General features: G+C 36.1%; 2 protein-coding genes across 5 annotated transcripts; one reads left to right on the top strand and one right to left on the bottom strand.

Annotated features, from left to right (window-relative positions):
- Positions 1–3506: 3506 nt before the first annotated feature.
- Positions 3507–18525, top strand: GUF1 (GTP binding elongation factor GUF1). Of its 4 annotated transcripts, XM_065737077.1 has the most exons (17): positions 3513–3778; positions 4701–4812; positions 6215–6363; positions 6600–6680; positions 7506–7583; positions 8554–8637; positions 8971–9035; positions 9501–9704; positions 11120–11259; positions 12525–12648; positions 12966–13098; positions 13980–14123; positions 14510–14643; positions 15132–15233; positions 16748–16867; positions 17243–17279; positions 18206–18525. In XM_065737077.1, exons 1-17 carry the CDS (start codon positions 3641–3643, stop codon positions 18341–18343), a joined length of 1983 nt encoding a protein of 660 aa, XP_065593149.1. In that variant the 5' UTR covers positions 3513–3640; the 3' UTR covers positions 18344–18525. The 4 variants fall into 4 exon arrangements, with proteins under 4 accessions (XP_065593151.1, XP_065593149.1, XP_065593150.1 ...); XM_065737079.1 differs by lacking the exon at positions 17243–17279 and having other exon boundaries at positions 3507–3778; positions 18206–18329; XM_065737078.1 differs by lacking the exon at positions 6600–6680 and having other exon boundaries at positions 3521–3778.
- A 760-nt stretch (positions 18526–19285) lies between these two features.
- GNPDA2 (glucosamine-6-phosphate deaminase 2) lies at positions 19286–25171 on the bottom strand. Its single transcript, XM_065737074.1, has 6 exons — positions 24964–25171; positions 24550–24647; positions 23982–24164; positions 23452–23636; positions 23182–23356; positions 19286–20340 (listed from the first exon to the last, which is right to left on the bottom strand). Exons 1-6 carry the CDS (start codon positions 25089–25091, stop codon positions 20282–20284), a joined length of 828 nt encoding a protein of 275 aa, XP_065593146.1. The 5' UTR covers positions 25092–25171; the 3' UTR covers positions 19286–20281.
- Positions 25172–25929: the final 758 nt, after the last annotated feature.

Genomic DNA, 25929 nt, shown 5'->3' with positions numbered 1-25929 from the left:
GAAATAACACATAACACTTACTGATCTGAAATCATAACACAATTACATTTAACAGTTCAACTGAAATAATTACTGATAAGACATTCAGTGTTGCATCCATACACAGCTACAGTAAAACACATGCCTTCAGAATTAGACAGTAAATGTATATTTCCTTTTTTTCCCCCACATTTTCCATCATGAGTCTGTAAATACTGGAATTCATCATTCTGTGTGGTTGGCTTCAATGTTAGTCAATACAGCTAATGATACGTACATTCAATTTACCCTCATCGTAACTAATGGCTTTCGGAGTACAGGAAATGTTAATTGTGTACATTCATTCATCACATTTTGACACATAAATGGATCACTTGAAAGTTCATGCTTATGCTACTAATTCACTGTCCTGTAAACACTTCAATACTTATTTTTCTGCTGAACTCTACATTTTTTTCCGTAAGCACTTTTATGGTAAATATGCTACATGGCATACAGAGCTCAATGCACACTGATGAAAAATCTTAATTTTTGCAGAATATATTTATACATGCTGAAAAGTGAAGGTAAAGACAAATGATTTTCTCTGCGATTTTCATTGTGCACTATGCTGGCCTAATGAAAGACCACCAATCTAAACTTGCTTAATATATTATGTTGACATGACTAAAAGTCATACGTAAAAAGCATATCTATTCCTGACTGTCCTAATTTATTTCAAAAATACATGGCATTGCCAATAGCTCAGCATAAAGGACTGATCTCTCATTATGTGGACCAGCACTTTCTGCATAGCTGTTCACAGGATACCAACAAGACAAAAATGAGCTGCAGAATGAAGAAACAGTCCATGAGCTCATTTGGCAGCTTCTCCTTGCATCACAGATGGTTCAGCCAGCCAGGTGTGCAGGTGGAGCAAATTAAAGTTTTGATTCTCTAAGCAGTAGATGTGAAGTGCAAGTGCAATCTTTAGTCATTCTATCTGGTATGTAATAACTTTTGCACAATTTCATGCATGACATTACTCAGATTCAAAAAATGTGTGTTGCTAGTCTGAACAGACAGTATAGCCACTTCTGAAGGTTTTTTGTTTGTTTGCTTTTAATTCCTTTTAACTTTTTCAATATTGCTCTATGGTGGTGATATTTGAAGACAGCCTGTAAATTGTAGTTGAATTCCCACTAATAGCCTTTTTAGATTTGCAGGTATTCTTGTCCCTTGCAATGCTGAAGACAGCATCCATTTAGCAATTATGGGATTCTTATGTATTTTATTCAGGTTCTCTGTTACTATACATGAGTAAGCCAATGTCTGTAGTACATCAACAATCTACAAGAACTATGTTTTCTTCCAAAAATGGTTGCTATACTCATTTGTATTCTATGGATCATGTCTTCAGATTCACAGCTCTTGTTACACTCATTCTCCATTCAAGAAGATGCTTCTCTTTCTCTATACATTTTCATGAATTTGCTGAAGGTATTTCTTTATCCTGTAACTACCCAAGTTCAATGTGATCAGTACAGCATAGTGAACAATGCTTGCAAATTTATTTCAGCACTCTCCCAAGCTGGTATATCTATCTATCTATCTATCTATCTATCTATCTATCTATCTATCTATCTATCTATCTAGTACCATCTGCACTATGTATCAGATAATTTTATGCAGCCTTTTGAGACCAAATATTTGTAACTTAGAATGGATTATGAATTTTATATTTACATCCTTCTGCTATTAAACCTTCTTTAAATGGTTTTACTGTCAAAATTTACAGCATCTTGCTTCACTTGGCACATCTCTAGATTATGAATCTCACAAATATTTGCAGTTATATTAGCTAAGTGATCTGATGGCATTTCAGATATATTGTATGTAGCTACATCTCAAATCTTGATTAGATTGCACGATGAGAAAGATTAAGCCAGTGACCATAGACTCAAGCATTTTTTCCCAACCTTTATGCAAAATCTTCGAATATGAAAACAACAGAACATGCAGGTAACAATAAAAGTTAAGCTAGTAAAAGTACAGACTACAAAAATGTCTGGAAAAGACCACATTAGCTGAAAAAGAACATAATAAAGTCTAATGCACAGAAAGCAGCTCTAAGTGTATGAAAACAATCTTCAATTCCTAGAATTTTACAAAGAACAGCTGAGAACACCAGAACAGCTGTATGCTGGCAAAGCAGAAGTCATACAAAGCAACAGATCCCTCTGTATACCTGTAAACAAGTACTCTGGGAAAACAGTACTCTATGCCTTGTAGCAGTACTAAAGCACTGCAATTGGAAACCAAGCTGCTCTGGCAAGTAATCCTCTGGTACCAAGGGAAAGGAATACTAAGTTCCCTAAACTCAAAAAACAAAATAACAAACAAACAAAACAACAACAAACACATGCACACACACACACACAAAAAAAAAAAAAAAAAACAAAACCAATACCAAGAACAAAACAAAACAAAAAAACACCAAGAAAAAAAGACTGGGTAAAGCAAATGCATAGAATAGACAAAAGTATGGGAAAAAACCCATTTGTATATAGTATATTACCATGCAGTGGTTGTAATAACACTGACACAGAAAGAATATTCAGAATAAATCTTTCAAACAGAAGGTCTGTCTTGGTGATATTCTGCTACCAGATAATTTTACTGTGTATTATGCATGTAATGTGTGTAACTAATAAAATCACAAGTCCTCTTGGAAATTGTCCCCAGACTCCGAAGAACACTGTGGCAAACCAGAATGGTAAGCACAAATTTAGCACCAGCAAATTGTATTTGACTAATCTGTTTGGTTTCCATAATGAAATGGCTCTGTAGATGAGGGAGGAGCTGAGCACGTTATATGCACTGCCTTTAACAAGGCTGTTGACACCATCTTAGAGAGCAATAGTATTTGGAAATTGAAGAAATATAAACAACAAAGATTGACTGAATTTAGCTGCACTGACACATCTAGCTGGTGGGCAATAGCAAGTGGAGCAAACCAGTAGTCTGCATTGTTCAAGATCAAGAGTCACAATGTGCTCTTAGCAAATTTGTGAACGGTATGAAATATAGGGGAATAGCTGAAACAATCAGTGGTAAAATTTTAAATCTAGAAGGACTGAAGATTTGTTGGAGAAAAACAGTTTGGGGACCAGGAAAAGTTTCTTCACCAGAGGGTGCTCTGACACGGAACAGGTTCCCCAGGGCAGTGGTCACAGCCCAGAGCTGCTGGAGTTCAAGGAGTGTTTGAACAGCGGGTTTGCTGAACAGCTAGTGTACTCATTCTTTGTTTTGTTCTCCAACAGACAAGGGAAAATTCCCTGCGGAGGCTCTGCTCCGAGATTTCAGCAGGCACCCAAAGCCGGGCGCAGCGACAACGCGCTGCTGCACAGGGTCGAGGCAGCCCGCCAACCACCGACCGCCACCGCCACCTCACGGCCGCCCGTAGCGCTGCACAGAGGGAGGAGCAGCGGGGGGCGCTGTTGTGGCGCCTTTCGGAGCGCTTCCGGCGCCACCTCGAAGTGCTTCCGGCGCGCAAAGCCGTGTCCCACGCGTGTCTGCAGGTGGGCAGCGTGTGACAGAGCGTGGAGGGGACGGTGAGGGCAGTGGCAGCGGGCTGCCATGGAGCCTGAGGCCCGCACTGTGAGGCGGTGAGTCTGGCGCCATGGCTCTCAGCGGCAGGACGGCCTTGTGGTGGGCATGGGTGCGCTTGCCCCGCTCCGCGGCCGCACCTCTGGGCTCTCCTGTCTGGTTGCCCGTGGGGCTTGCGGCCTGCCAGCGGTTCTACAGCTCCCGTGATAAGGTGAGTGTCCTTCGCATGTCCCTGAGGCTGCGGCGTGCGGGACCGCGGAGGCGTTTAGTTTGGGGAGTGCGGCCCTTAACTTTGATGGTCATGTGCCCAGGAAGGAGTCCTTGCAGGCAGATGGTGTTCATGAGCTGCGGTTTTCTCCTGCGGGAGCATCTGCGTTCTTTTGGCATTGTGTGAACTTGCTCTTGCAGACCGAGGCATCGTCTGGGAGTTACAAGGGGGTTAATTCAGTACTTCAATGCTTGCAAAGATCTCTGGGCTTTCCCTTTTCTCTGCCAGGCCCTAAGCTGCAAGTGTAAGTCAGTGAGAGAGAGGAGCTGTGTATCCCTTAAATTAGGAATCAGAGTTTTTCAGGTGTGTTATTGTTACTAATGGCCTTGTGGTTCCTGGCAAAGCTGTAGTTCTTCAAAATGTTTTATTGCTTTGAATGAATAGCACTAACAGAAAGAGAAGTTAGTGGTGGACTTTTCTGTGCGTGAACCAAGGAAGTCAGGTGTTTTTTGCATGTACGTATTTAACTAAAACGTACTGCTTCCTTTTCTGTGAAGTCTGAGTGCTCCTTATTACATGATTGACATTACTACCCGAATGCCACAAATTTATTTCGTGGGAGGAATGATGTCATTAGCCCCCAGATCTAGTAGTCTTTAACAAACCTAAACTGTTCTAAATTTTTCCAACTCCCTATATTTGTAAGAACATAGTAACTTTCACAACACTTTATGTTCACTCATTTTGGGGTGTAGCAAGTATATATATATATATGACTAAAAGAAAATGCTAGCATTTTGAACGCTGGCAACAGTTTTAAGGTTTTCTAACAATGCCTCTTCTAGAGAAAAAAAATACTTCTCTTTAAAAGGCATAGTCAGATTGTATGAAGAGACTTTGTGAAAAGAAACTTTCTGTTTTTCAGGAAAAAATAGATATGTCAGCTTATCCTGTTGAAAGCATAAGAAACTTCAGTATTATAGCTCATGTAGATCATGGCAAAAGTACTTTAGCAGACAGATTGCTGGAAATTACAGGTAAGCGTTCTCTTTTCATCTGTACTACTTTTTGTTGATGTGCAGATCTCATTAGCTTTGATTGTTACTAAACTTTCTAGTATCTTTGCTCTTTTGCTGCCAGGTTGCTTCTAGGCTTCCAGTTGTGCAATGTTAAAGATGTTAATATGTTTTCTTATTGAGATCTATCTTGAGATCCTTCAGTAAGTAGTGTTTAGAAACTGCAATCCTCTCAGAAAAAGAATGTATTTTGGAAACAGACAGAAGAGAACATGTTTGAGGCTTTACTGCCAGTTTCTGGTGTAGACAGAAGGGGGCTGTCATAACCTAGAAATTCTGGACAGAATACTTTTCCAAAAGTGTAATTAAAATGGAGGAACTTCAGCTATTTTTACTTAAGTGGAGTAACAGTATATGCTCCTCTTTCAAGCAAACCATATAGAACTGCCTTTCTTAGTGGTGAAATTTGCTATTACTGAAGCTGCACAGTAAATTTTGAAAATCTTCAGCTAGCAGCTTAAGTTAGCAGGTAAAATAACTGCTAGTGTGACTGTTATGGATTCTGTGTTGTTCTTTGGATTTGCTCTTTCCTTTACCCTAAAATGTTAGTGAAGTTGTGTCACTTTCTTCTGCAGTATTTTTGTCATCCTCCAGCTCTTTGTTTTCACTTTTGTGTTGTCATTGAGAGTAAGGACAACTAACTCCTTTTAAGTAAAAGTGAGACACAGAAATGCTAAGGGATCTTCAAAGTTACAACTGACAGGGGAAATGAGGCTTCAATTTCAAATTGGAGGAGAAAGAGATACAGATTACCGTAGAAGGCACTCTGGGAAGAAGCTGTAAAGCAACTTCTGCATTTTCCAAAAGGAGGCCATTTTCAGAGCAGGGCTTAACTACTCAGAAATAACCTTTGGAAGAGTTTTATTTTTCTCTTTTAAGGAGTAAGCAAAACAAAAACCTGAAGAGAAGCTTTTGATCAAAGCTGTTCTTTGTTATTACCTTCTGTGTTTCACTATGGCCAATTTTACGTGATGCCTGTGATAGAATGGAGTTTTGAATTCAGGTCTGTCAAACTCTCACGATAATGGTTTTTTCTCTTGAGACTGACACTGGTTGGAGCTGTGGCAGTGTTCTCCACTGATAAGAGTTGAAGTTTCTTTAAATGTCAAAATTATTTAGGAAATTCTGAATCATTAATTTAGACTTGCATAGTTTTCTGTAACATCGTAGATAAAAGCCCATTTAACAAATGTTAAAAGTTGAAGCATAAATGTATTTTTCAAATGAAAATTTACCTTAATCAAGTAGAAGAACTTCATTTGCAGCTGCAAGTTGCGCATTCTGCGTGTTAGTGTTTTCAGCAATTGCCTATTTGGAGAGCCAATATTATAAATAAGATAATAAAACTGTTTTTCGATCTTAGGAACAATTGCTAAAACTGACCGTAACAAACAAGTGCTGGATAAACTGCAAGTGGAACGTGAAAGGGGAATTACTGTTAAAGCACAGTCTGCATCTCTCTTTTATGATCACAAAGGAGTAAACTACCTCTTAAATCTTATTGACACACCGGTAAGTTAAGCACAAACAGCATTTCAGTCACACAAAGCTATATGTCTTTGTAAGTAGGACTTAGCAGATTTCTTAGTACTTGTGTTTATTCAGTGCATCCTTTTTATTATTTCATTTATGTGGGTAAGAATTATGTTTTGGATGAACAGATACACAAACAAAACCATCATAATGTAGGTATCTTTGAAAAGGTCTCTAGAAGTATGTGAAGTTATGAATATTAATTTTCTCCTCAGGGCCACGTTGATTTCAACTATGAAGTTTCGCGGTCGCTGTCTGCCTGCCAAGGTGTCCTACTTGTAGTAGATGCAAATGAGGTGCAGTTCTTAATGTTTCTTTTCTCCTTGGAATTTCAGAGGTTTCTTTAAGCAAGCTAGAGAGCAGTTTAGTGTATTTCAACCATTCCATTTGTGTTTTTCCAACAGTTTAGCTCCGTAAAAGTATTAATGTTGCAGAAGACTAATGGGAGTTTAAAAAAAAGCCATAGAAAAATGCTTGTTTTTAATAGAGACTGCAGTACCATACCATAGAAACAGAAGCACTGAAGTAATGAAGAATCAGATCATACTTCCTGCATAGCATGGACTTAATGGCAGTCCAGAGAGCTTACAGATGTTTCACTGTATACTTCTGAGTACTTTCAATTTCTGTTGGGATGTGGTGATTCATTCAAACACGCTTTGTTTACCTGTTTGTCTGTAACACATACTTGGAACATTAAAGCTATTGGCCAAATTGAGAATTAATAAAACTGCAAGCCAAAAATAAATTTGAAAATTTAGAAAACATCAGAAGTTGGAAAATCAATAAATTAATAGCTTCTTGACTGGTATTTCAGGAGAAGCAGATGAGCTGCAAAGTAAAATGTTCATAAAATGATACCTGTGCAAATTTCATAGACTTACTCTATGGTAGGAGGGAATTGAAATCAAAGATCTCTGTTGTACTTCAATTTGTATGTTTCTAAAAGATTTTAAGGAGTCAGTTACTACAGTGGAATATGAGGATTGTGGAATCATGATTTTAAATAAGGGTACTTTCTCACAGAGTATTTGGATGATAATTTTCTCTGTGGCATGCATAATATGCCTAAAAGGAAACAAGAAGATTCCATGTTAATTTCTTTAATGCATGTTTTCTAGGGTATTCAGGCTCAGACAGTGGCAAACTTCTACCTTGCCTTTGAAGCACAGCTTGCAATAATTCCTGTCATAAACAAGGTAATGAGATCGTAGTATTTCAAATTAAATAGTAAAGTTGTATAAATATATAGATTACTAAGAAAGATGTCTTCAAATAGAAACATAGAATGAAATATTAACCAGTACATAACAACAACTTGTCCTTAATGTTTTAATAATTGCTGGGAATTCCTATTTTTTAATAAAATGTACAACCATTCTTATAAGCAACAATGAAAAATTATGTATGGAATCTGTTTGGTGAATCAAGTTAAGCACTGTATAAAATGTCTTGATATCTGAACCATTTTTCTTTCTCATTTTTAGTTAAAATTCTGGGGGATGTTCGAGTGGGTTTTTACAAAAGTAACTTTCAAAGTTGTTGCAGTGATGATCGTTATATTCTTTCACATGGTTTATTTTGTTGTTGCTGATGATGACACGTAGGAGAAGCAACTCAATGTAAAGAAATACGTACTGGTTTTTACAATTTTTGAAATCTGTGTGATTGGAATAACAAGATTACTTAATGCTTAGTTTAAATGTAGTTATATGTTGTACTTAGTTTTATACCATAAATGGCATAGGTAGCATTTGTGCTTTCAGAATGCCTTGTAAAATAAAGACTTCACCCACTTATGGATGAAGCTTCTTAACAAAAAATAATCATAGTAGCAATCCTTCCCATAATCAAGCAAGGAAGACTTTTTCTAAAATGATTGATTGGAATTTTATAGTAATAGCCTGTAATTAATTTATGAATTTGTTTCCACTGAATAGCTGAACTTATTTTAGACTTGCAAAAAACCCTTTCATGCTCAATTCTCTATGAATCATTTGCACTAAGACATAGTATTGAAAATTCCTTGATACATATCTTTTCCTGCAAACGTTTAGTATTTATGAGTAAAGACAGAAGGAATCCTTCACTTGTACGTTTGGGAATTAGAATTCTGAATCCTACCTAATATGTCACTACCTGTACATTTAGCAGTTAGTTGTTTTTCAGATTGACTTAAAGAATGCAGACCCTGAAAGAGTTGAAAAACAAATTGAGAAGCTGTTTGATATTCCTGTTAATGAATGCATAAGGGTAAGACCTATTAAAGTTTTATAGTGTGGTGATTGTATACTTGTATGTATTTTAAAAATTACAATGTGTCATGATGAATGGCATCATATAACATTTTTTCTATTTGTGGATCCTTTAAATTATTTTTATTTTTACAGTAACAGTAATTGCCATTCAGGAGGGGAAAACATGTAACAGTAATTTATAATCAAATTAGCATTTCCTAATAGTGAGTATTTATATGGATAATGTTTTCTCCTGCCACCAAAACTATTATAAGAGAAGTTTGATCTTTAATAGATTCTGAAAGAGTGTAAGACACATCTCATAAAGTTGTTGTTGGGATTGTTTTAGATTTCTGCTAAACAAGGGATGAATATTGAAAAAGTTCTTGAAAAGGTCATTGAGAAGATTCCACCGTAAGTTATATATTTTATTTATGAAGTCTTGTAAGGTTATCTAGGAAACCATGAGTTTCATTTCTATGATATCTTGGCAGTAATTTTGCACTTAATATACTGATTATAAGACTATAGTTTATAAGAGATGTGGGGTAGTTTCTGAGCCAGAAGAGTTGCCTTTGAATTGTAAATCAGAAAGAAATGACCCTTCTGATTTGAGATACATTTAGAATAAACCAATCCTTATCTGCTGAAATTCTTAAAATAATAATGAGTATCAGCAGAGAAGAATTCTTTGTTCTTAAGAAGTGGGGAGGGAAAATAAATTCAGTCTGAAATGAAAAAAGAGAGGTGAGCCACTAGAATGATATTTTTGTGAATACGTAGCTTCTGCTCCGACACAGGGTGGGGGTGCTCGTGCATTCAGTATTGAAAACACTCTGCTTATTGTTTTAATAATTGTTTTTAAATCTTTTGTGATAGACCCCGATTTAATACTACTGATCCCTTGAAAGCCTTAGTCTTCGACTCCACCTTTGACCACTACCGAGGTGTCATAGCTAACATTGCAGTTTTTGGTGGGGAGATTCAGAAAGGGCATAAAATTGTATCGGCACATACAAATAAAAGATATGAAGTGAATGAAGTAGGAATTCTGACTCCAGATGAACAGCCGACACATAAACTGTAAGTAAGACATTTCTTTCAATTGAACAAATGGTAAATTGATGTAAGATACCAAACCTGCTTCTGTTCAATTATTTGATTTTTGATTTTTTAATTGAGTGGTAGAGGCTTCTTTTTGTGGATTGTTACTATGGATTGTAATGATTATTTGTAATTGAATGCTAAATGTCATGCTGAGAAAGAAGCTGCTTTTTGGGCACAGCTGGTGGGAGGGAGTCATTTTATCAATGTGTATGTAGTATATAAAACCTCTGGACAGCTAGTTCTTCTAAAGACTAGCATCTGGTATTCAGCTGTCCAATTTATTTCTAGGAACTACCCTGTTTGAGAGTGGAAGGGAATGGGGCTTCATCTTAGTTACTGCTGCAGCATATTTTGAGGGCAGAAAGCTTTAAATCCGTGAATGCAGCAGCTTCCAGAATCTGTATCACCATAGCAGCAGTGGGAAGAAAATCAGGTACACTAGAATTAGCAAAGAGGCATTATCCATTTACATCCAAGTACATGCTAATGACTTTTTTTTAAAAGTTCTTAAATGAGAGACTACATTACTATGTGTGATGGGTTGAATCCAGCCAGTAACAGAGTACTCAGCCACTAGCTTACTTCTCCAGCATCAGTGTAATGTGGGAGATAACTGTACAAACAAAAGTAAGGAAGAATTCATGGGCTGAGGTAAAGACAACAAGTGAAAGAAAAAGAAAAAAGAGAGAAAAAAAAATAGGATGCAAAGGCACTCATCCACCAATACCTGTGGTCAATTTGGATTTGCTGACGTGCTGTGATAGCTGCCAGCCTGTACCCTGTTTTCTGGGAGGGGCAGAGTGAGAACTGGAGAAAGCCTTCATGCTGTGCAAGCACTTTTCAGCTTAAACATCTGTGTGGTATTAACACCATTCTTGTTACAAATCCAAAACACGGCTTGGATATGACGCTGCTGTTAGGCATGTTAAGTCTATCCCATCCAAAACTAGTAGTGTTTTCATCTACCATGGATTCCTCTCCTAACAGCATAATATAATGACAGAGAGTATTTGACTTTTTTGTTTCTCCCATTTAACATATGAAAATGGCTATGGTGGTAGCTGAGAACTGTTCTGTCTTCTGCCATAGATCCTCAACGAGTTCTTTCTAGCTCCAGCTTTCAAACTAAGAGTAGCACAGAATTAAAAATCCTGAGCTGACTGTACTGTTTAACTGTAACAAAAGTACAGTTAGTGTGACTCAACAGGTGATTTGCCCCTTGAGACAAAATTTGCCACATGGGGAAGAAACAGCTTAAATGTGACTTTTTGGACTGTTTATGTGCTCATGGAGTGTGATTTGTTTCGAGTTTTTAACTGGGCTAATTGGGGAAAAACAGGGACTATTCATAATGCCAAGAAGTGTGTCCGTGTAATACCAATTCTATTCAGATACGCTGGACAGGTGGGCTACCTGATTGCTGGAATGAAAGAAGTAACTGAAGCCCAAATAGGAGACACGCTGTTTATGTATAAACAGCCGGTGGAGCCTTTGCCTGGCTTTAAGTCAGCGAAGCCAATGGTTTTTGCAGGTGAGGAGCAAACTAACTGAAAGTGAATCGCTTTTTTCTGGTAGCAGGAGTAGGAGAGCTATGTATTTAAGAGTTGTTAGGATTAGAATTTTACTGAAATTAAGCTACAGAGGCACATGCCATTTATATAGCTCTTAATGACTCAACAGGCAAGATGGTTGCAGGCTCATTTTAGGTGACTACAAGACTGAGGTATCTTTCTAGACATTAATATTCCTTCCAGTCCCTTTAACTCTTTGTATCTGGAAAAGAAGAATTAATGCTTTCAAAAATGAAGTCCTTTTTCCTTCTTTGAATTCTTCATCTTGATAACCAATAATTTTTGTGGTTATTAATGATTAGTTCTGTTAGACTGTCGCTGCTACCTTTAGTAAATTACTATACATGCTATGGAAGACTGCTTTAGAGAGAAGGAAATTTTTATTTGCTTTCTAGATTTGTTTTGAGAGAGCTTACTTGATCTGTGTCATGAAGATTATGCTGTCCACTAATATAGAAGGTAAAAAGTGTAATTCTTTAAATAAAGTGGTGTTTTTTCGTGTGTGTGTGTACACGTGTGTTGCTTCCTGGACCTTTCTGGAGTAAATGATGTGAAAAGTTTCATGTCATTGCTATTTCAAGCAGTAATTACATTGCTTTTTATTTTGTTCTTTTATTCATTTAAAAAGTTACAGGAATATTAGCAACTTTGATATGCTACTTTTGCTTTTTCCTTTCTGTGCACTCTTACCCACTGAAGGAGCATCTCAGTGACATTTAGATTAGATTTGAGGAAATTTTTTTTCTCTGCAAGAGTGGTCAGGCACTGGAATGGCCTGCCTAGGGAGGTGGTTGAGGCACCATCCCTAGCGCTGTTCAAGAAGCGTTTAGATGAGGTGCTAAGGGATTTGATTTAGTAGTTGGGTAGGGATAGTGATAGGAGGATGGTTGGACTAGATGATCTTATAGGTCCTTGGTTATACACAGTAATAGACTCATCTTTCACAGCTATGAAGAAGTAAATGAGTACAGCATGTCTATTATTATGGTCTGAATGTTAACTTCTGCTTTTGTTTTTTTTAATTTAATGTTACCTTAATAAGATTTTAGAAAAAAAAACATTATATTGCTCTTCAGATTGAAAGAGTCAAATTTCTAGTTATAACAGAAAGCAAGCTATTTCTAGTTTTTATGATTGTTACTGTTCATTACTGCTCATGTTATAAAGGAAAGCATCCAGTAGATCAAGCTCCATCACCGAATGTCTATGCAATATGTTTTGACAGGAATGTATCCTGTAGATCAAACAGAATATAACAATCTTAAAAGTGCTTTGGAAAGGCTGACATTGAACGATTCCAGTGTGACTGTTCATCGTGACAGTAGCCTTGCCTTAGGAGCTGGATGGAGGTGAGGCTTTTATGCTATTTTCATATGTCAGTTGAAAACATTAATTGAAAGGACTTCGAGATTAGGAGCTTTAATTCAATTTAATGATAGGTAAAGTCGAAAAACATTTTCTTTTGCTTTGTTCTGTATTCACACAGATTATGCAGTTTGTTGATATTGATATTTTTTGTCTTTTAGAGACTCACAATGTTCGTTTCAGGACTTCCATTTAGTCTTCTAGGGATTCTTTGCTGTTTCTGATATTGCCAGACTAGCAGTGAGAACATACTGAAGTGATCGACAAATGCTTTGATCAGTAAGATTTTTTTTTTTCTCAGGTTGGGCTTTCTTGGTCTTTTACATATGGAAGTTTTTAATCAACGTTTGGAGCAAGAGTATAACACATCTGTTATTTTGACTGCACCTACTGTTCCGTATAAAGCTGTTCTTTCCTCAGCAAAGTTGATAAAGGTATGTAAACAGCAACTTAAGAAACTCCTCTAAGAAACACCTACAGTTTTGAAATGTAGATTAGTATATTATTTTATGATAAACTATCAAAGTCACTGATATTTAACTTAAAGCTTGTTTTTAGTGTGGGTTGTTTTTATTTGTTTAAGGGTTGCTAACTGTCTTTCCCTTTCTACTGTAAGCACTCTTTTTTTTTATTATTTGTAACTTTTTTTTTAGTATCTTACCCCTGTCCTTGATAATGGGAGTAAAGGATGCTATGTAAAATACCTCCTCCTTTTTTCCTTTTCTATCTTAGCAAATAGTTTTTATCTCAACCCATGAGCCCTAGTTTGTTTTTTTTTTCCTTGATACTTTCCCCTATCCCACAATGAAGAGCTGTGTGGTACTTAGCTGCCTGCTGGATTTAAACCATGACATCTTCCAAACAATCAGTCAGAAAATATTGTTGCTTTTAGGAATAGCTTTTAACGCTACTGTAGGTTGGTAGGGATTGGTGAAGATGAGTTAGTTTTTGATCACAGCCATGAAACATGGCTGAAACAGCCATGTGCAAAGCTTATTGAACTGATTGCAGTTAAAATTCCTCTGTTTTGAATTTGTGGGAAAGTTGGGATGGAGAACATCTGTTGATAGAGAGGGCTGCAAATAGGCAGACTCCTTATTACTTAACATGTATCTCTAAACACTGCAGAAACATTGAACATTCCAAATTTGTGTAAGAGAAGTTGCAGTACCTGCATATAATGAGATGGAGAAGCCTTATCAGGATAAAGTAATAGGGAATGTCCTCGCCCTGCAGGCAAGATACAGGTGGAAATTTACTGAATAAAATGCTTACAAAACAACTAAAGGAAAATTGTTGGATTTTTTTCTTTCAGGAGTACGGTAATTCAGAGATTACTATTATCAACCCTGCTCAGTTTCCTGATAAACATTCTGTGTCTGAATACTTGGAGCCAACTGTTCTTGGCACCATTGTAACACCTCAGGAATATATTGGGAAAATAATTGTTTTGTGTCAGGTTGGTATACTGTGGTATGCTGTTTTAGTTCTTGTCACGTGCATTTTTAAGCTCTACTTACCATACCAAATAATGTAGTAGATGGTGGTTGACCATAATTCTTAATATATTTAAGGAAAACTTCAAATTGTGTGCATAAAATAAATACAAGATTACTCCAGGGCTATACAGTCCTCATACTGAAAGTTACTGTTATAGCTCGGTGACAATAAAGTACCTGCCTTGAGCATTAGGTACTAGAAGAGTTCATAACTAGATTTCCATTCTTGAAAGAAAGGAATTTGTAGCAGGACTGTAAAATCTTCTAATTTTTTTAAATCTCCTTTGTATATATTTATAGAAAATAGTTTTCAAAGGAAAGTGAAACGATTTTTATTTAATTCTAGGATCGTAGGGCAGTCCAGAAAGAAATGTTGTACATTGATGAACATAGGGTTATGCTGAAATATCTTTTTCCACTGAATGAAATCGTGGTGGATTTTTATGATGCTCTTAAGTCTCTGTCTTCTGGCTATGCAAGGTAAATACATCCTCTCTTTTTTATTTCCCCTTCCCATGAGGTAAAGAATTGAAAGAAGATCTGAGAAGAAAGTATAGAAGGGCACAGAAAGAAAAATATTCCTTTATGATAGTGTTGCATTTTTAGCATTTGATTCCTTTGTAGGATGCTCACTGTATAAATGCTGTGTTGAAGGGAACTTTAAGGAGTTTCCATGTGGCACTCCCAAGAATTTGAATAAACTCGTTAAGAGATTGCATTAAATATGTGGCTATCTGATTTACCTTGCTGAGCAGCAGATGTGTTCTGATTACTTGGATACAAGATTTACATAAATATTGAGCCTGGTTTTGAATTAATGGTGACATACTCAGGGACGTTAAAAACTGTGCTCCTACTTTAATAGGAAGTTCAAATGTTTTATTAGAAAGTGTTTACAAAACTTGAGATTTATGGAACAAAGAATGCAGGATACCATAATCACTGACTTTTAAATTGCTTTTGTTTAGTTTTGATTATGAAGATGCAGGCTACCAGGCAGCAGACCTTATCAAAATGGATATTCTTATAAATGGAAATCCAGTTGAAGAACTGGCAACTATCATACACAAGTAGGTTGGCTGGATTCTCTATTCCAAGGAATTAAAACTTAAATATGTTTTCATTGTATATTAATATCTGTTACTAATTTATGATAAAAGCATGTGAAAAAATCATTGGAGATGTCACCAAATGACCAACTCCTGGAGAAGATCTGAAATAGAAAGGCATTTTATAATAGGAAAAATAAGTGCTAAATATAGTGTTCCCGTGTTAATGTGGAAGGAGGAGATGCAAATATAAGTGCAAACTGACAGTCTTTTAAGGTGCTGGAAAAAAATTAAAGACTGACCAGTCCAGGAGATATGCTATGAATTATTTATGATATACGCTACTAAAAAACTGGTTAAGTTTTATTTTATGCCTCCAGAAATTGCTGTTTTGTACATGTTTTTTGTTACCTTCTTCTTAGCTTGAGTAACAGGAAAATGTAAAAATTTACTGATTGAAATCGTCTCAGAAACTGTTTGCTAAAATGATTCAACTTCCAAGAGTTTCTCAGAAATTACTCTTCTGCTAGGGAAAATTATGCCTTTCTTTTTTCAAGCCTCTCCCTTTGCTTTCTTCTCATGGAGTCTATTCTAGTCATGGTTATATAACTTCACAATCCCTTTTTAGTAATTGTGATATTAACTTACTGTTTTTCTTTTGTCCTTATTCAAACACTAACTTGTAATTGCCAAAATAAGTTAGTGTATTGTCTGATCTATTTGTGTATACTTTTTTTACTATAATTCTCAAGTTCTGGAATTTAGAAGGTTGAAGTAGGAAAATGAAACCCTTACCTTGTTGAGAAGAATATTTGTGGAGATTAAATCTCTACTATATATTTGATTTAAAATGTGTTTTTCATAAATATGCAGTTTAGTAAGGTATAAATACAGTGTTTAGCAAATTGGAAAGATGCAAAATGTAGTGGCCAACCTTGTAGAGTTATTGCTTTAACAATGTGTGAATGTGTTAGAGAAAAAAAAGTCATTTATTCTCAATGGCTTATGAAAGTATCAATTTTATAGCTTCTTTTGACCTTTTGTCATTTATTTTTCCAAAGTCTGCAGTATATGCAGATGCTGAGTATTGTTGGATAACTTTTTATATTACAAACTGCTAGAGTTATTCTGAAAATATTTTTTTATGTTTCTGTAACATGTAGATCTTTGACCTTTCATGGCTGCAGTCAATGAAATACCCCTTGAGCTTCTGGTTAAAAAATAACGTTTGAAGCTGTCCTATTATTCAGCAAAGCTTCAGTGTGATAGATTATCAGAATATTTATTATGAACATCATTAAAATTTTTATGAAGACCTGTTAGTATAGTCTTACTACTTGTTCGTGTGAAATGGCTAATGTACAGAGACCAGGCATTAAAATCCACATTGTAAAGTTACCATCTGGTCAGTTTATATAAAAAGATTAAAACTTCTGTCAGAATCTTTTTCTCAAACGTTTTGATCTATGGATATATTTTAGGGATTATATGACTGTTTCTGTAACAAACAACTTCTGAAAACTTTCTTTTCCCAGTGATAAAGCATATGCTACTGGTAAATTCCTGTGTGAGCGTTTAAAAGATGCTATACCAAGACAGTTGTTTGAAATAGCCATCCAGGCTGCTATTGGCAAGAAAATAATTGCAAGAGAAACGTAAGTGAAACTGTTCTTTTCCCCTTCTTTATTTAAGCTGTTTTAAATATGAGTGTTTGTTTGCATGTGTGGTGCATAGGCATGTGTGAAGGGTGAATGCTGTAGATCATAGCTGGTAGATAAAAGACAGTCCTTTAGCTTTTATGAATTTTGTGCCTTGAGATGTTTCTCACATTAAGAAGTGTAAATTAACATTTTAAAACATGTTTTTTAACATGCTTAAATTATCTTCTGTCTACTCTACATGAAAATATCATTCTGTTGCTTTTTAAGAATGCAGCAGAAAACAGTGCTCAGCATTTTGATAACTCAATGAATAGCTTCACTATAGGAGTTGCTCTACTGTGTTAATATGTATGGTATTCTATTTTGCAGACTGAAAGCTTACAGGAAAAATGTTGTGGCAAAATGTGTAGGTATTTTTTGTATTTTTTATTACAGTGCATGTAAACCTAAGTGTTGCAGCTGTGATAGGCCTGTCTTTCCTTAGAAACCCCATTAAGACATGTTCTGCTTGTGCTCCAAAATGTCAGTGGAATATTAACAGATGCTCTTAAACTTTTACCTAAGTTCAGCTTGTTTAACCTTCACTCAGGGCTTGCAGTAGATCAGAAATAGAGCATACACTCTGAAGAAGCCATTACTTTGTGTTCACTCCTGTCTACTCAGCATCTCGTAGTTGTAGACACAATAAGTGTTGTGCATGTGTTATTGTAACTTTGTGAATTTCCAAAATAGTTTTTTGGAGGTATTTTAGTAAAGCACTTCTTTAGAGACTGATTGCAATTGGATTTTCATTTGCTTTCAGTAAGAAGTAATGAAGAAACCTTAAGTATTAACAGTTGATGGCCAGCAAGACTGAATAAAGCTATAGGAAAAACATGCTTCATCTTATCTGAAGTTAACATGTTGAAGAGATGAAACAAGTGTCCCTTTCTTACTGCTATTATGAATTCCTCTGATGGGAACCTAGGTGGGATGGTTCCCATCACACAGTGTGAGGGTTGATTAATTTGGATGTAAGCACCTAGTGGTAATCAAGATGTGACAGTGTCCTGTTGCTGTTCCAAAAGGATTTGAGTAGCATGTAGTATATTGCAGTTCTATCCCAATGTCATCCAGGCTTATGTAAGAATATTTATTATATAAAATATGTAAGTGAATATACCTTCAGTTGCCTAAAGGAAAGTGCTCATTTGTTCCCTTTCTTTTTAACTGCTGTTCTTTTGGGATAACTGTTTGGAGTATAAAATAACACAACTAGCCTTTTTCAGTAGTTTTGTTTAAGCCCTTGAGTTTATTAAGCATTGTAACTCAAAATATTTTTCCTTTCCATAGTATGGTGGAGACATTACAAGAAGAATGAAGCTTTTAAAAAGGCAGGCAGAAGGGAAGAGGTTGATGAGAAAAATTGGCAATGTGGAAGTACCAAGAGATGCCTTCATCCGTGTTTTAAAAAGACAGCCTGAGAAATAAGTTAGTGATATGCAGCACATTGTCTTAAGCTCCTTGGAAAAAGTAAGCATACTTGAGTTAATGTATAGTTTAATCACTGTGAGAGGGAACATCTGACTTAATTTATATCATTTTCAATGGGAATATATATTGAAGTGACTTTGTACTTAAATTATACATTTGTACATTATAATGAAATTAAAGTTATTTTGAGTTTCCTGAGTCTAAAAGCTTTTATTATAACATTCACATAAGCTAGATGCAAAAGCTTAAAGTGAAAAGTTTATCATCCTATTGTAGTAATAGTCACACAAAAGCATGCTAAAAGCATGCTCTAAATGCCAAAACTTTAGCTTCATATACTAGGTCACTTAAGTCTCAAGTTGTTCTTACCCAGATTTCACTGACCAAGACTTAACTATTCTAGTCCATATAATACTTTGCTGATCATGTTTTTAATCTGGAAAGATGAGAGGATGCTGTTCCTCATCGCAAATCCAATTTGGGTTTTACAAACCTACACACAAGAAATTACTGTACCAAAATAAATCCAACTAGCAGTCTGGTCAAACAGATAATTTTGTATTTACTTTGTGTTAAGTCTATACCTGCTTCAAACATACTTTGGTTAACTTTTTGACATCAGCAATATTTGTTTTTATAGTTTAAGGCAGCAAATACATTCCATAGTTTAGTTTAGGGTCTGTTCATTACAGACTAATTGAAGTAGTAAGAATTCCACCCTTCAGTAAGCATGCTTTAAAAGAGTGGTAGCCTACAACATAACACTATGACAGCAAAAAAAAAAAAAACATTTCCATTTAAATGTTAAACTAAAATCTTCAATTTAGGCTCTTTCAGTGGATCACAATAAAAAAAACCAACACAGTAGGTTCTTAGTTCCTTCCTTACATGAAGGCTGCAAAATACTTCAGCTCTCCCCTCTACAGTAGAAACAAAACATTCGGAAAGGATAGGTTTAGATTTTAGTTTTACTTATTCAAAGTAGGAAGTAACATTCCTTGTGACAGTTCAATATTTATAGCAGTACAGTAAGAAGTAATTATTACAGAGTGGTTAACAGTAGACTTTAATACACAATCATTTAAATTTGTAGACTTTGTGTTCCTGCAAGTCAACTTCTTCCCAGGCATTTAAGGACAGCATCCAATATAATTAAACAGGTATATCCAGAAAGGAACATTTACATTTTTCCTTATATATAAAGCTCAATTGCTAAAAATATAAAAATCCTAAAGTAATTTGAAATAGATGAGAGGAAAAAGTGCTATGGCAGACATTTAATGTAAGTATCCAGAGTTATAACACTTTCAAGAATTGGGTGCATTTTTAGGCACTATTTTTCATACTTTTATTTGCCTGAATTGTACAGCAGGACTTGTGATGCCCAAAAACTGTTTGTATAAGATAAATTTAAGGCAGTCAAGTGCAAAAGCTCAGTGTGCATTACGTATGTAAACAGAACATTTCATAGTATAAATTGTATAGCTGTTACAAGTCCATAGTATTTAACAAAGGCCAAAACCATTTTGCCTAGAAATACAAATGCAGAGTGTAGTTTCACTAATGGAGGCCACAATTACAGATTATTGGAAATCTACCACTTCCTCTACCAGGCAGATGCAATGCATTGCTGTGCTAAAATAAGTGCTCTGTCCCACCCCCCTCCACCCCAATATAACATGCAATCTCCCACAAGTATGTTCTGTTCCATTTGTTACTGTAACAGCCAACACCAGAACTGTAAATTTTAAAGCAAAATGCACAACACCAAATAGAGATGGAATGTGAATGTACATATACTGGACCTTTTAAAAAATACAGTACCTAGGATTTCCATTTTAAACAGTTTTCAGTATATTGCATAGCAGTGAACTCATCTGCTACCTAAAACTGTTGCTGCTGACCCACACATGCAGTTCCTCTTCAATTCTTCTTTCAGTTTTCTTTCATACTGTACAGTGGGTCCACGAGTTTATTGTGCACATGCATTAAACCTTGAGGGGAAAGCAACAATGCCAGCTTTACATCATTAACATACTTTTTCCAACTATCCATACCTTCATTTGGAGCTAACTTTAAAGTATACATTTTAAGCAGTTCACGGAAAAGTGAGAGGATGGCTATTCACATTAGTTTAAAATAAAAAGTAATTAAGACAACCTGTATGCTAATTATGTATTTGTTCATGTATCACTATAAACAAAACATGAATGAGACAGCAATGACTGCAGAGCAGCTGAAAAGATCTGGAGTAGTTTCATATCAAACACCTGAGAGATACTCATCTCTCTTATTAAGAAGTGCTAGAATAACAATTTGTTGTAACAATCAGATTTACAAACATTAATGACTTTTCAGCTTGAGTTGCAATATTTTAACACTGTAGTATCTTTGTAACTAAGTGTCCTTCTGCTCCTAGACAAGCAAAACCAAGCAACAGACTGTGAATGAAAATATGGAACTGGAGTAGTTGAACCATTTCCCACTCTGATAGGTTGCTTTTTTTGTAATATCCAAATCATCCATAGATGTGACTTTGAGGTTTTGTATGTTTTTCCCCCCAGAAAATTTAGGAAAGTGCTGGGAAGATAAATTTTAAAAAGTCATGTTGTTTACTTTGTTACAACTTCATAAAAGCTTTACCTACAAAGCACTACCAATGTATGGCATTCAGTCACTCATACATTTTTAATGTTATTTAACCTTACAGACTGATAAGAGTATCTGATCAACATTCTCAAACCACAAAGAACCTCGTTTAGAACCAAACTGATGATTAACTTCTAAGACTGCCAATTTAAGAAACAGACAACACTTAAAAGAGATTCTTAACCACAAGAGAAATCTGACAGTAAGTGGATATTTTAGTAGTCACCTCCTGCAAAGAATATATAAATGCCCTTGCTATACAACATACCTGGCAGCAAGCATCAGCAAACTTAACCTCACAGTTGAACCATTAAGTCTTTTCATTTTGTTTCTGATTTATTTTACAAACCTACTATTCTTTTCTCTGCTAGGCAGCCCATACATCTGTACTGGAAAGCCAGCACATCTAGAACAGACTAAAGAACAAAGCTCATTTGTGTTTCTGGAGGTAATGACTTACCTGCAGACCTTTGCAAATAATTAAAAAAATAAAAACCACAAAAACTTGTGAAATCAACACAAAGCACAAATGGAAAATTTCTTAGATGATATAAAGGATAACTACTGACTGACTTAATCTTTCCAATACCTGATCAGTAATGTCTTTCACAATTTGAGCAGTAAGTGGCAAAATAGCAAATGCAAGTTTAATACAAAAAGCATTTTTATTCAAAGAGACACAGCTACATCATGTATTGAAATTTAAGCATTCCATTTCCTGTTTTTCTGTTCTAAACAAAGAGAAACAGGAAATGAAAAGGAGAATCACCCACTTCCTGGAGGCATGAAAATGCTTACAGAGTATTATTCCCACTGCCATACATAAAAAAGGATATTTAGGATATTAAAAAATCATTTTAGTCTACACAGTTTAGGAAGCACAGTTAGAAACAAAGCTCATATTTAAGTAAAGATGTGCACTGAAGTCCCTTTCCAGATAGATGCAAAAGCCATTATTTCACATGAAAAGTCTTCCTGCCTATTCAACTCAAATCATCTTAAATAATTCTTTTCCCTAAAAAAAATAGCATGCAGAAGTACAGAACTCCCAAATTAACTAGTAAATTCAAAGTTCTTTTTCATGCTTCATTCTGTGATAAAGGAAATGAAGGGAGAGGTAACCTTCCTTCCATTCCACAAAAAGACTCAGAGGATCATTTCAGAGTCTAATTGCTACAGAAAGTTAGAAAGAATGGGGTAGAAATTACTCTAGCTTTCAGACAGAGTGGCAATTTATCATCAAAAACTGCTTAGAGTTTCATGTGGTGCCTTGCATTTTTTAAACGATAACTAGCTATCAGAGTTGCAGTCATCAAGAACCCCTCTCCTCAGTATGTATCAAAGAACAGACTAAAAAATCCAAGATTAAAATTAAGAAGGATAGCAGTGTAAAGTCAGATTAACAGCAGATTTTACTATCATCTACAGACACTTCTGAAACTTTTTAGAGCTGCCAGGTGCCTCATCTACTACAGGAATCAACACCAGAAAGATCTGTGGCTAATATATATTATCACAAGAAGTGTGGCTGTAAAGTTAGGAGAAAGCTATTTTGCTAAGCTTCTACAGTCTTTGTTAAATATAATTTACATCTGGGAACACTGAGTTCTTATAAGAAGTCCAAACTCAAAGCTTGCTTCAATATACCTACTACTACAGATGTGAAAAGCATAGTTGTGCAATGCATTATTCTACATAGATCACCATGCAAATTGCACTCTATGAAAAATGTCCTCACCTGACTTCAAAAGTCTGCATCACATAGTTGAAGCTTACTGAACAGCATATTACAAGATATTTAACTGGAAAAACATGCAAAAATCAGCATGAAATATCAGAATTAAAAAATATTTGATATAATGAAACCTTCCAGTACACTTCATCTGAAACACCAAATTGTTGATGTTTTACATACAGGTGAAGTTTATATACTATCATTTCAGATAAGAAATAAAGGAAATATTTTATTCAAAGGAGATTTGTCAAGAATTTATCAAATGACACTGTACTTTCATATGTTAGGAGCAAGTTACATCTCCCAGCACTTTCCCACTCACAGTGTAGAAGTTAACATTTAGCATTTTGAATACATTACATTATATGTTAACATGTAATGCGCCAGAAGGGCCAGACTTCAGGTAATTTTATTGATTTTAAATACATATAACTTCTGATTCAGTGCTCACCTTTAAAGTACTTGACAGTTTTAACTCTTAGTTCTAAGGTAGCATCTTCATCACACACGAAGATAGTACGAGGGTGCTGCTGGAAAGCAGATACTGTCCACATATGATTGACACCTTCTTCAATAGCTTTGTACAATGCAAAAGCTTTATGTGCACCTGTTATAAGAATCATCACCTGCAAAACAGAAGTCTTTTTACCTTCAATCCTCATATTAACACAAACTTGTCTTGAAAACAGATACATGCAACTAGAACTAAATGAGTTCTTACTTCTCTAGCATCCATCACTGTACCCACACCAACTGTTAGCGCCATAGTTGGTACTTTAGATAAGTCTCCATCAAAGTATTTAGCATTTGCCAAAATGGTGTCCATTGCTAAAGTCTTTAATCTTGTTCTTGAAGACAAACTCGATCCGGGTTCATTGAATGCAATGTGGCCATCTGGACCAATGCCTTTTCAAAGTTAAAGAAAGCAAATCATTCCAGACCTGCGAGTCAACAAATATCCTCAAACATTGTGAAAGAATAAGAAAAAGTTTTAGGATTCATTCTTTTGTTTTGGTCCCCCATTTTCAACAATGAGACAAACAACATTCAAAACTTACTTAACCTATGTTATCATTAGAAACTTGGACACCAAGCATTCTGTTCTGGTATTCATACCAATTCTTTGTTAGTCACAGAACTTTCTTAGACTATAACAGAAAAAAAGTGGTTTTAACTAAGTTTTGAAAATGACAAATGAAGAGTCAGTATATTTATTTCAATCATAACTAACCATAGAGCATTTCCTCATACCTCCAACAAACAGATCAATCCCTCCTGCTTCTTCAATTTTCTTTTCAAATGCATCACATTCCACCTGTAAGTCCGGAGCGTTCCCATCAAGGATATGTGCATTATTTGGATCTATGTCAATATGTTTAAAGAAGTTATTCCACATATACGAATGATAACTTTCAGGATGATTTCTGGGTAGTCCTGAAATCATTTAAAGTCAAATTAACATATTACATGATATAATCAATCAGTTTTACATCTAAGACAAGACTTTCTTAATTATACAGGCTTCTGTTGAGATAGATAACTGCTTACATCACTATATATATTGTTTCGCTAAGTCTATATGAAGTGTTCAGTATTGTGACTACATCTGTCATGTGGCAATTTTAAAGCAATTTAGCCAAATATTACTTGCATTTCAATGGTTAAATAGAGACTAATGCTTAAGACACTTCCAGTACATTAGTCTAACACAGAAGCTCAAACATCACAGTAATCTTAGCTTTGTTAAAGTGTTTAACTGTTAAAAAGGGAAAAAAAAACAGCATACTGTATTCTCAAAAAAAATAGCACTAGAGCTTACCTACGTACTCATCCATGTTGAAAGTCTTCACATATTTGAAAGAGAGGTCTCCATTCTTGTGATATTCTATGAGCTTTTTGTAGCACCCCAAAGGCGTACTCCCTGTTGAACAAAGTTTTTCTACTATACTATATATCCACATACTTTCAGTGTATTTAAATGTCTTTATAGGCAGATTTTACTAAAATGCTTTTCAATATGATTAAAATAAGTTTGTCATTTCTCATCTATTTCTCAGTTTCTCAAATCTTTTCAAAGGTCTTAACACAGAAACAACTCCATGCTACAAGAGAAACAAATTCAAGCATTACCAGAAGAGCATTTAAAATACTGCATTTGCTGAATATGGCATTTGTTAGTAAGGATGTAAATACAGTTCTAGGTTTTAGTCCGTTGTTAAGCTTTGAATAAAACTTGCCTGTCGGTAGACCAAGCGTGAAGTATCTTCCTTGAGTGGGCTTGAATTGGATAATACGATTGCAGATGTATTTGGCTGCCCATTCACTAGCCTGATCATAGTCTTCAAGAATGACGAGCCTCATTATGGCAGCAAGGGACTTGTATGATAAAATAAACCTGGAGAAAACAACATTTTTTTTGTTTGTTTTGAAGTAAGTATCACATCAATAGCTGTAAAACTCAAAGCAGTAAAATTCACACATTCGTCAAAGCACTCATTAAAGCACTCGTTCCAATTGGTAATATGAAACCCATAAAGCTCAAACAAAATGGAAACGAGCCATTTTGAACACCAGTCTTTCAACTAGCAATTGTTAGAAATGAGAAGTATACTCTGCTTGAAAGACGAAGCAGATAAACACTAAGATCAGATCTCATTTCCTGCACACAGCTGAGTGTCAGACCGCCCTCTCCCACAGACCCTGCGCGGGTCCCGCGGCCTCCCCCTTCCCGAGGGCCTGCGAGCACCGCCACGCCCCGGGCCCACCCCCACCGCCGAACGCGCCCCTGCGGCGGAGCCGCTCACCCCGGAGACCCCTCAGCACCGCCGAGCGCCCGCAGCAGGCTCCGCGCGGCCGCCCCGCACGGACGCGATCCGGAAGCACCTGGCGAGGAGCGGACGTCGCCGCGCCGCGGGCGGCTCCGCGCATGCGCGGGGACAGCGGCCTCTGGAGGTGCGGGAGGGGCGCCCTGAGGGTCTCCCGATAGGTGCGGGGTTCGGCGTTTCCTCAGGTTACAGCGGGGCATTAGGCTGAGACCTTTCCTTAGAGCCACCATGATTAAAGTGCGGCGAGCTGATGGAAGTGGGGAGACACTTAAAGATTCTCATGTATGGGAACAGCGTGTTTTCTGATCCCCTCAACAGAACTACTTGTACAGTGACAGAGAAAGGACAAGTAACAATTTGCCCCACAGCTTAAG

Source organism: Cyrtonyx montezumae, unplaced genomic scaffold, assembly GCF_038088225.1.
Source record: "Cyrtonyx montezumae isolate F1298 unplaced genomic scaffold, pur_monq_1.0 scaffold_2, whole genome shotgun sequence".
NCBI classification, from domain to species: domain Eukaryota; kingdom Metazoa; phylum Chordata; class Aves; order Galliformes; family Odontophoridae; genus Cyrtonyx; species Cyrtonyx montezumae.
This window is presented reverse-complemented; position numbering and strand designations above follow the sequence as displayed.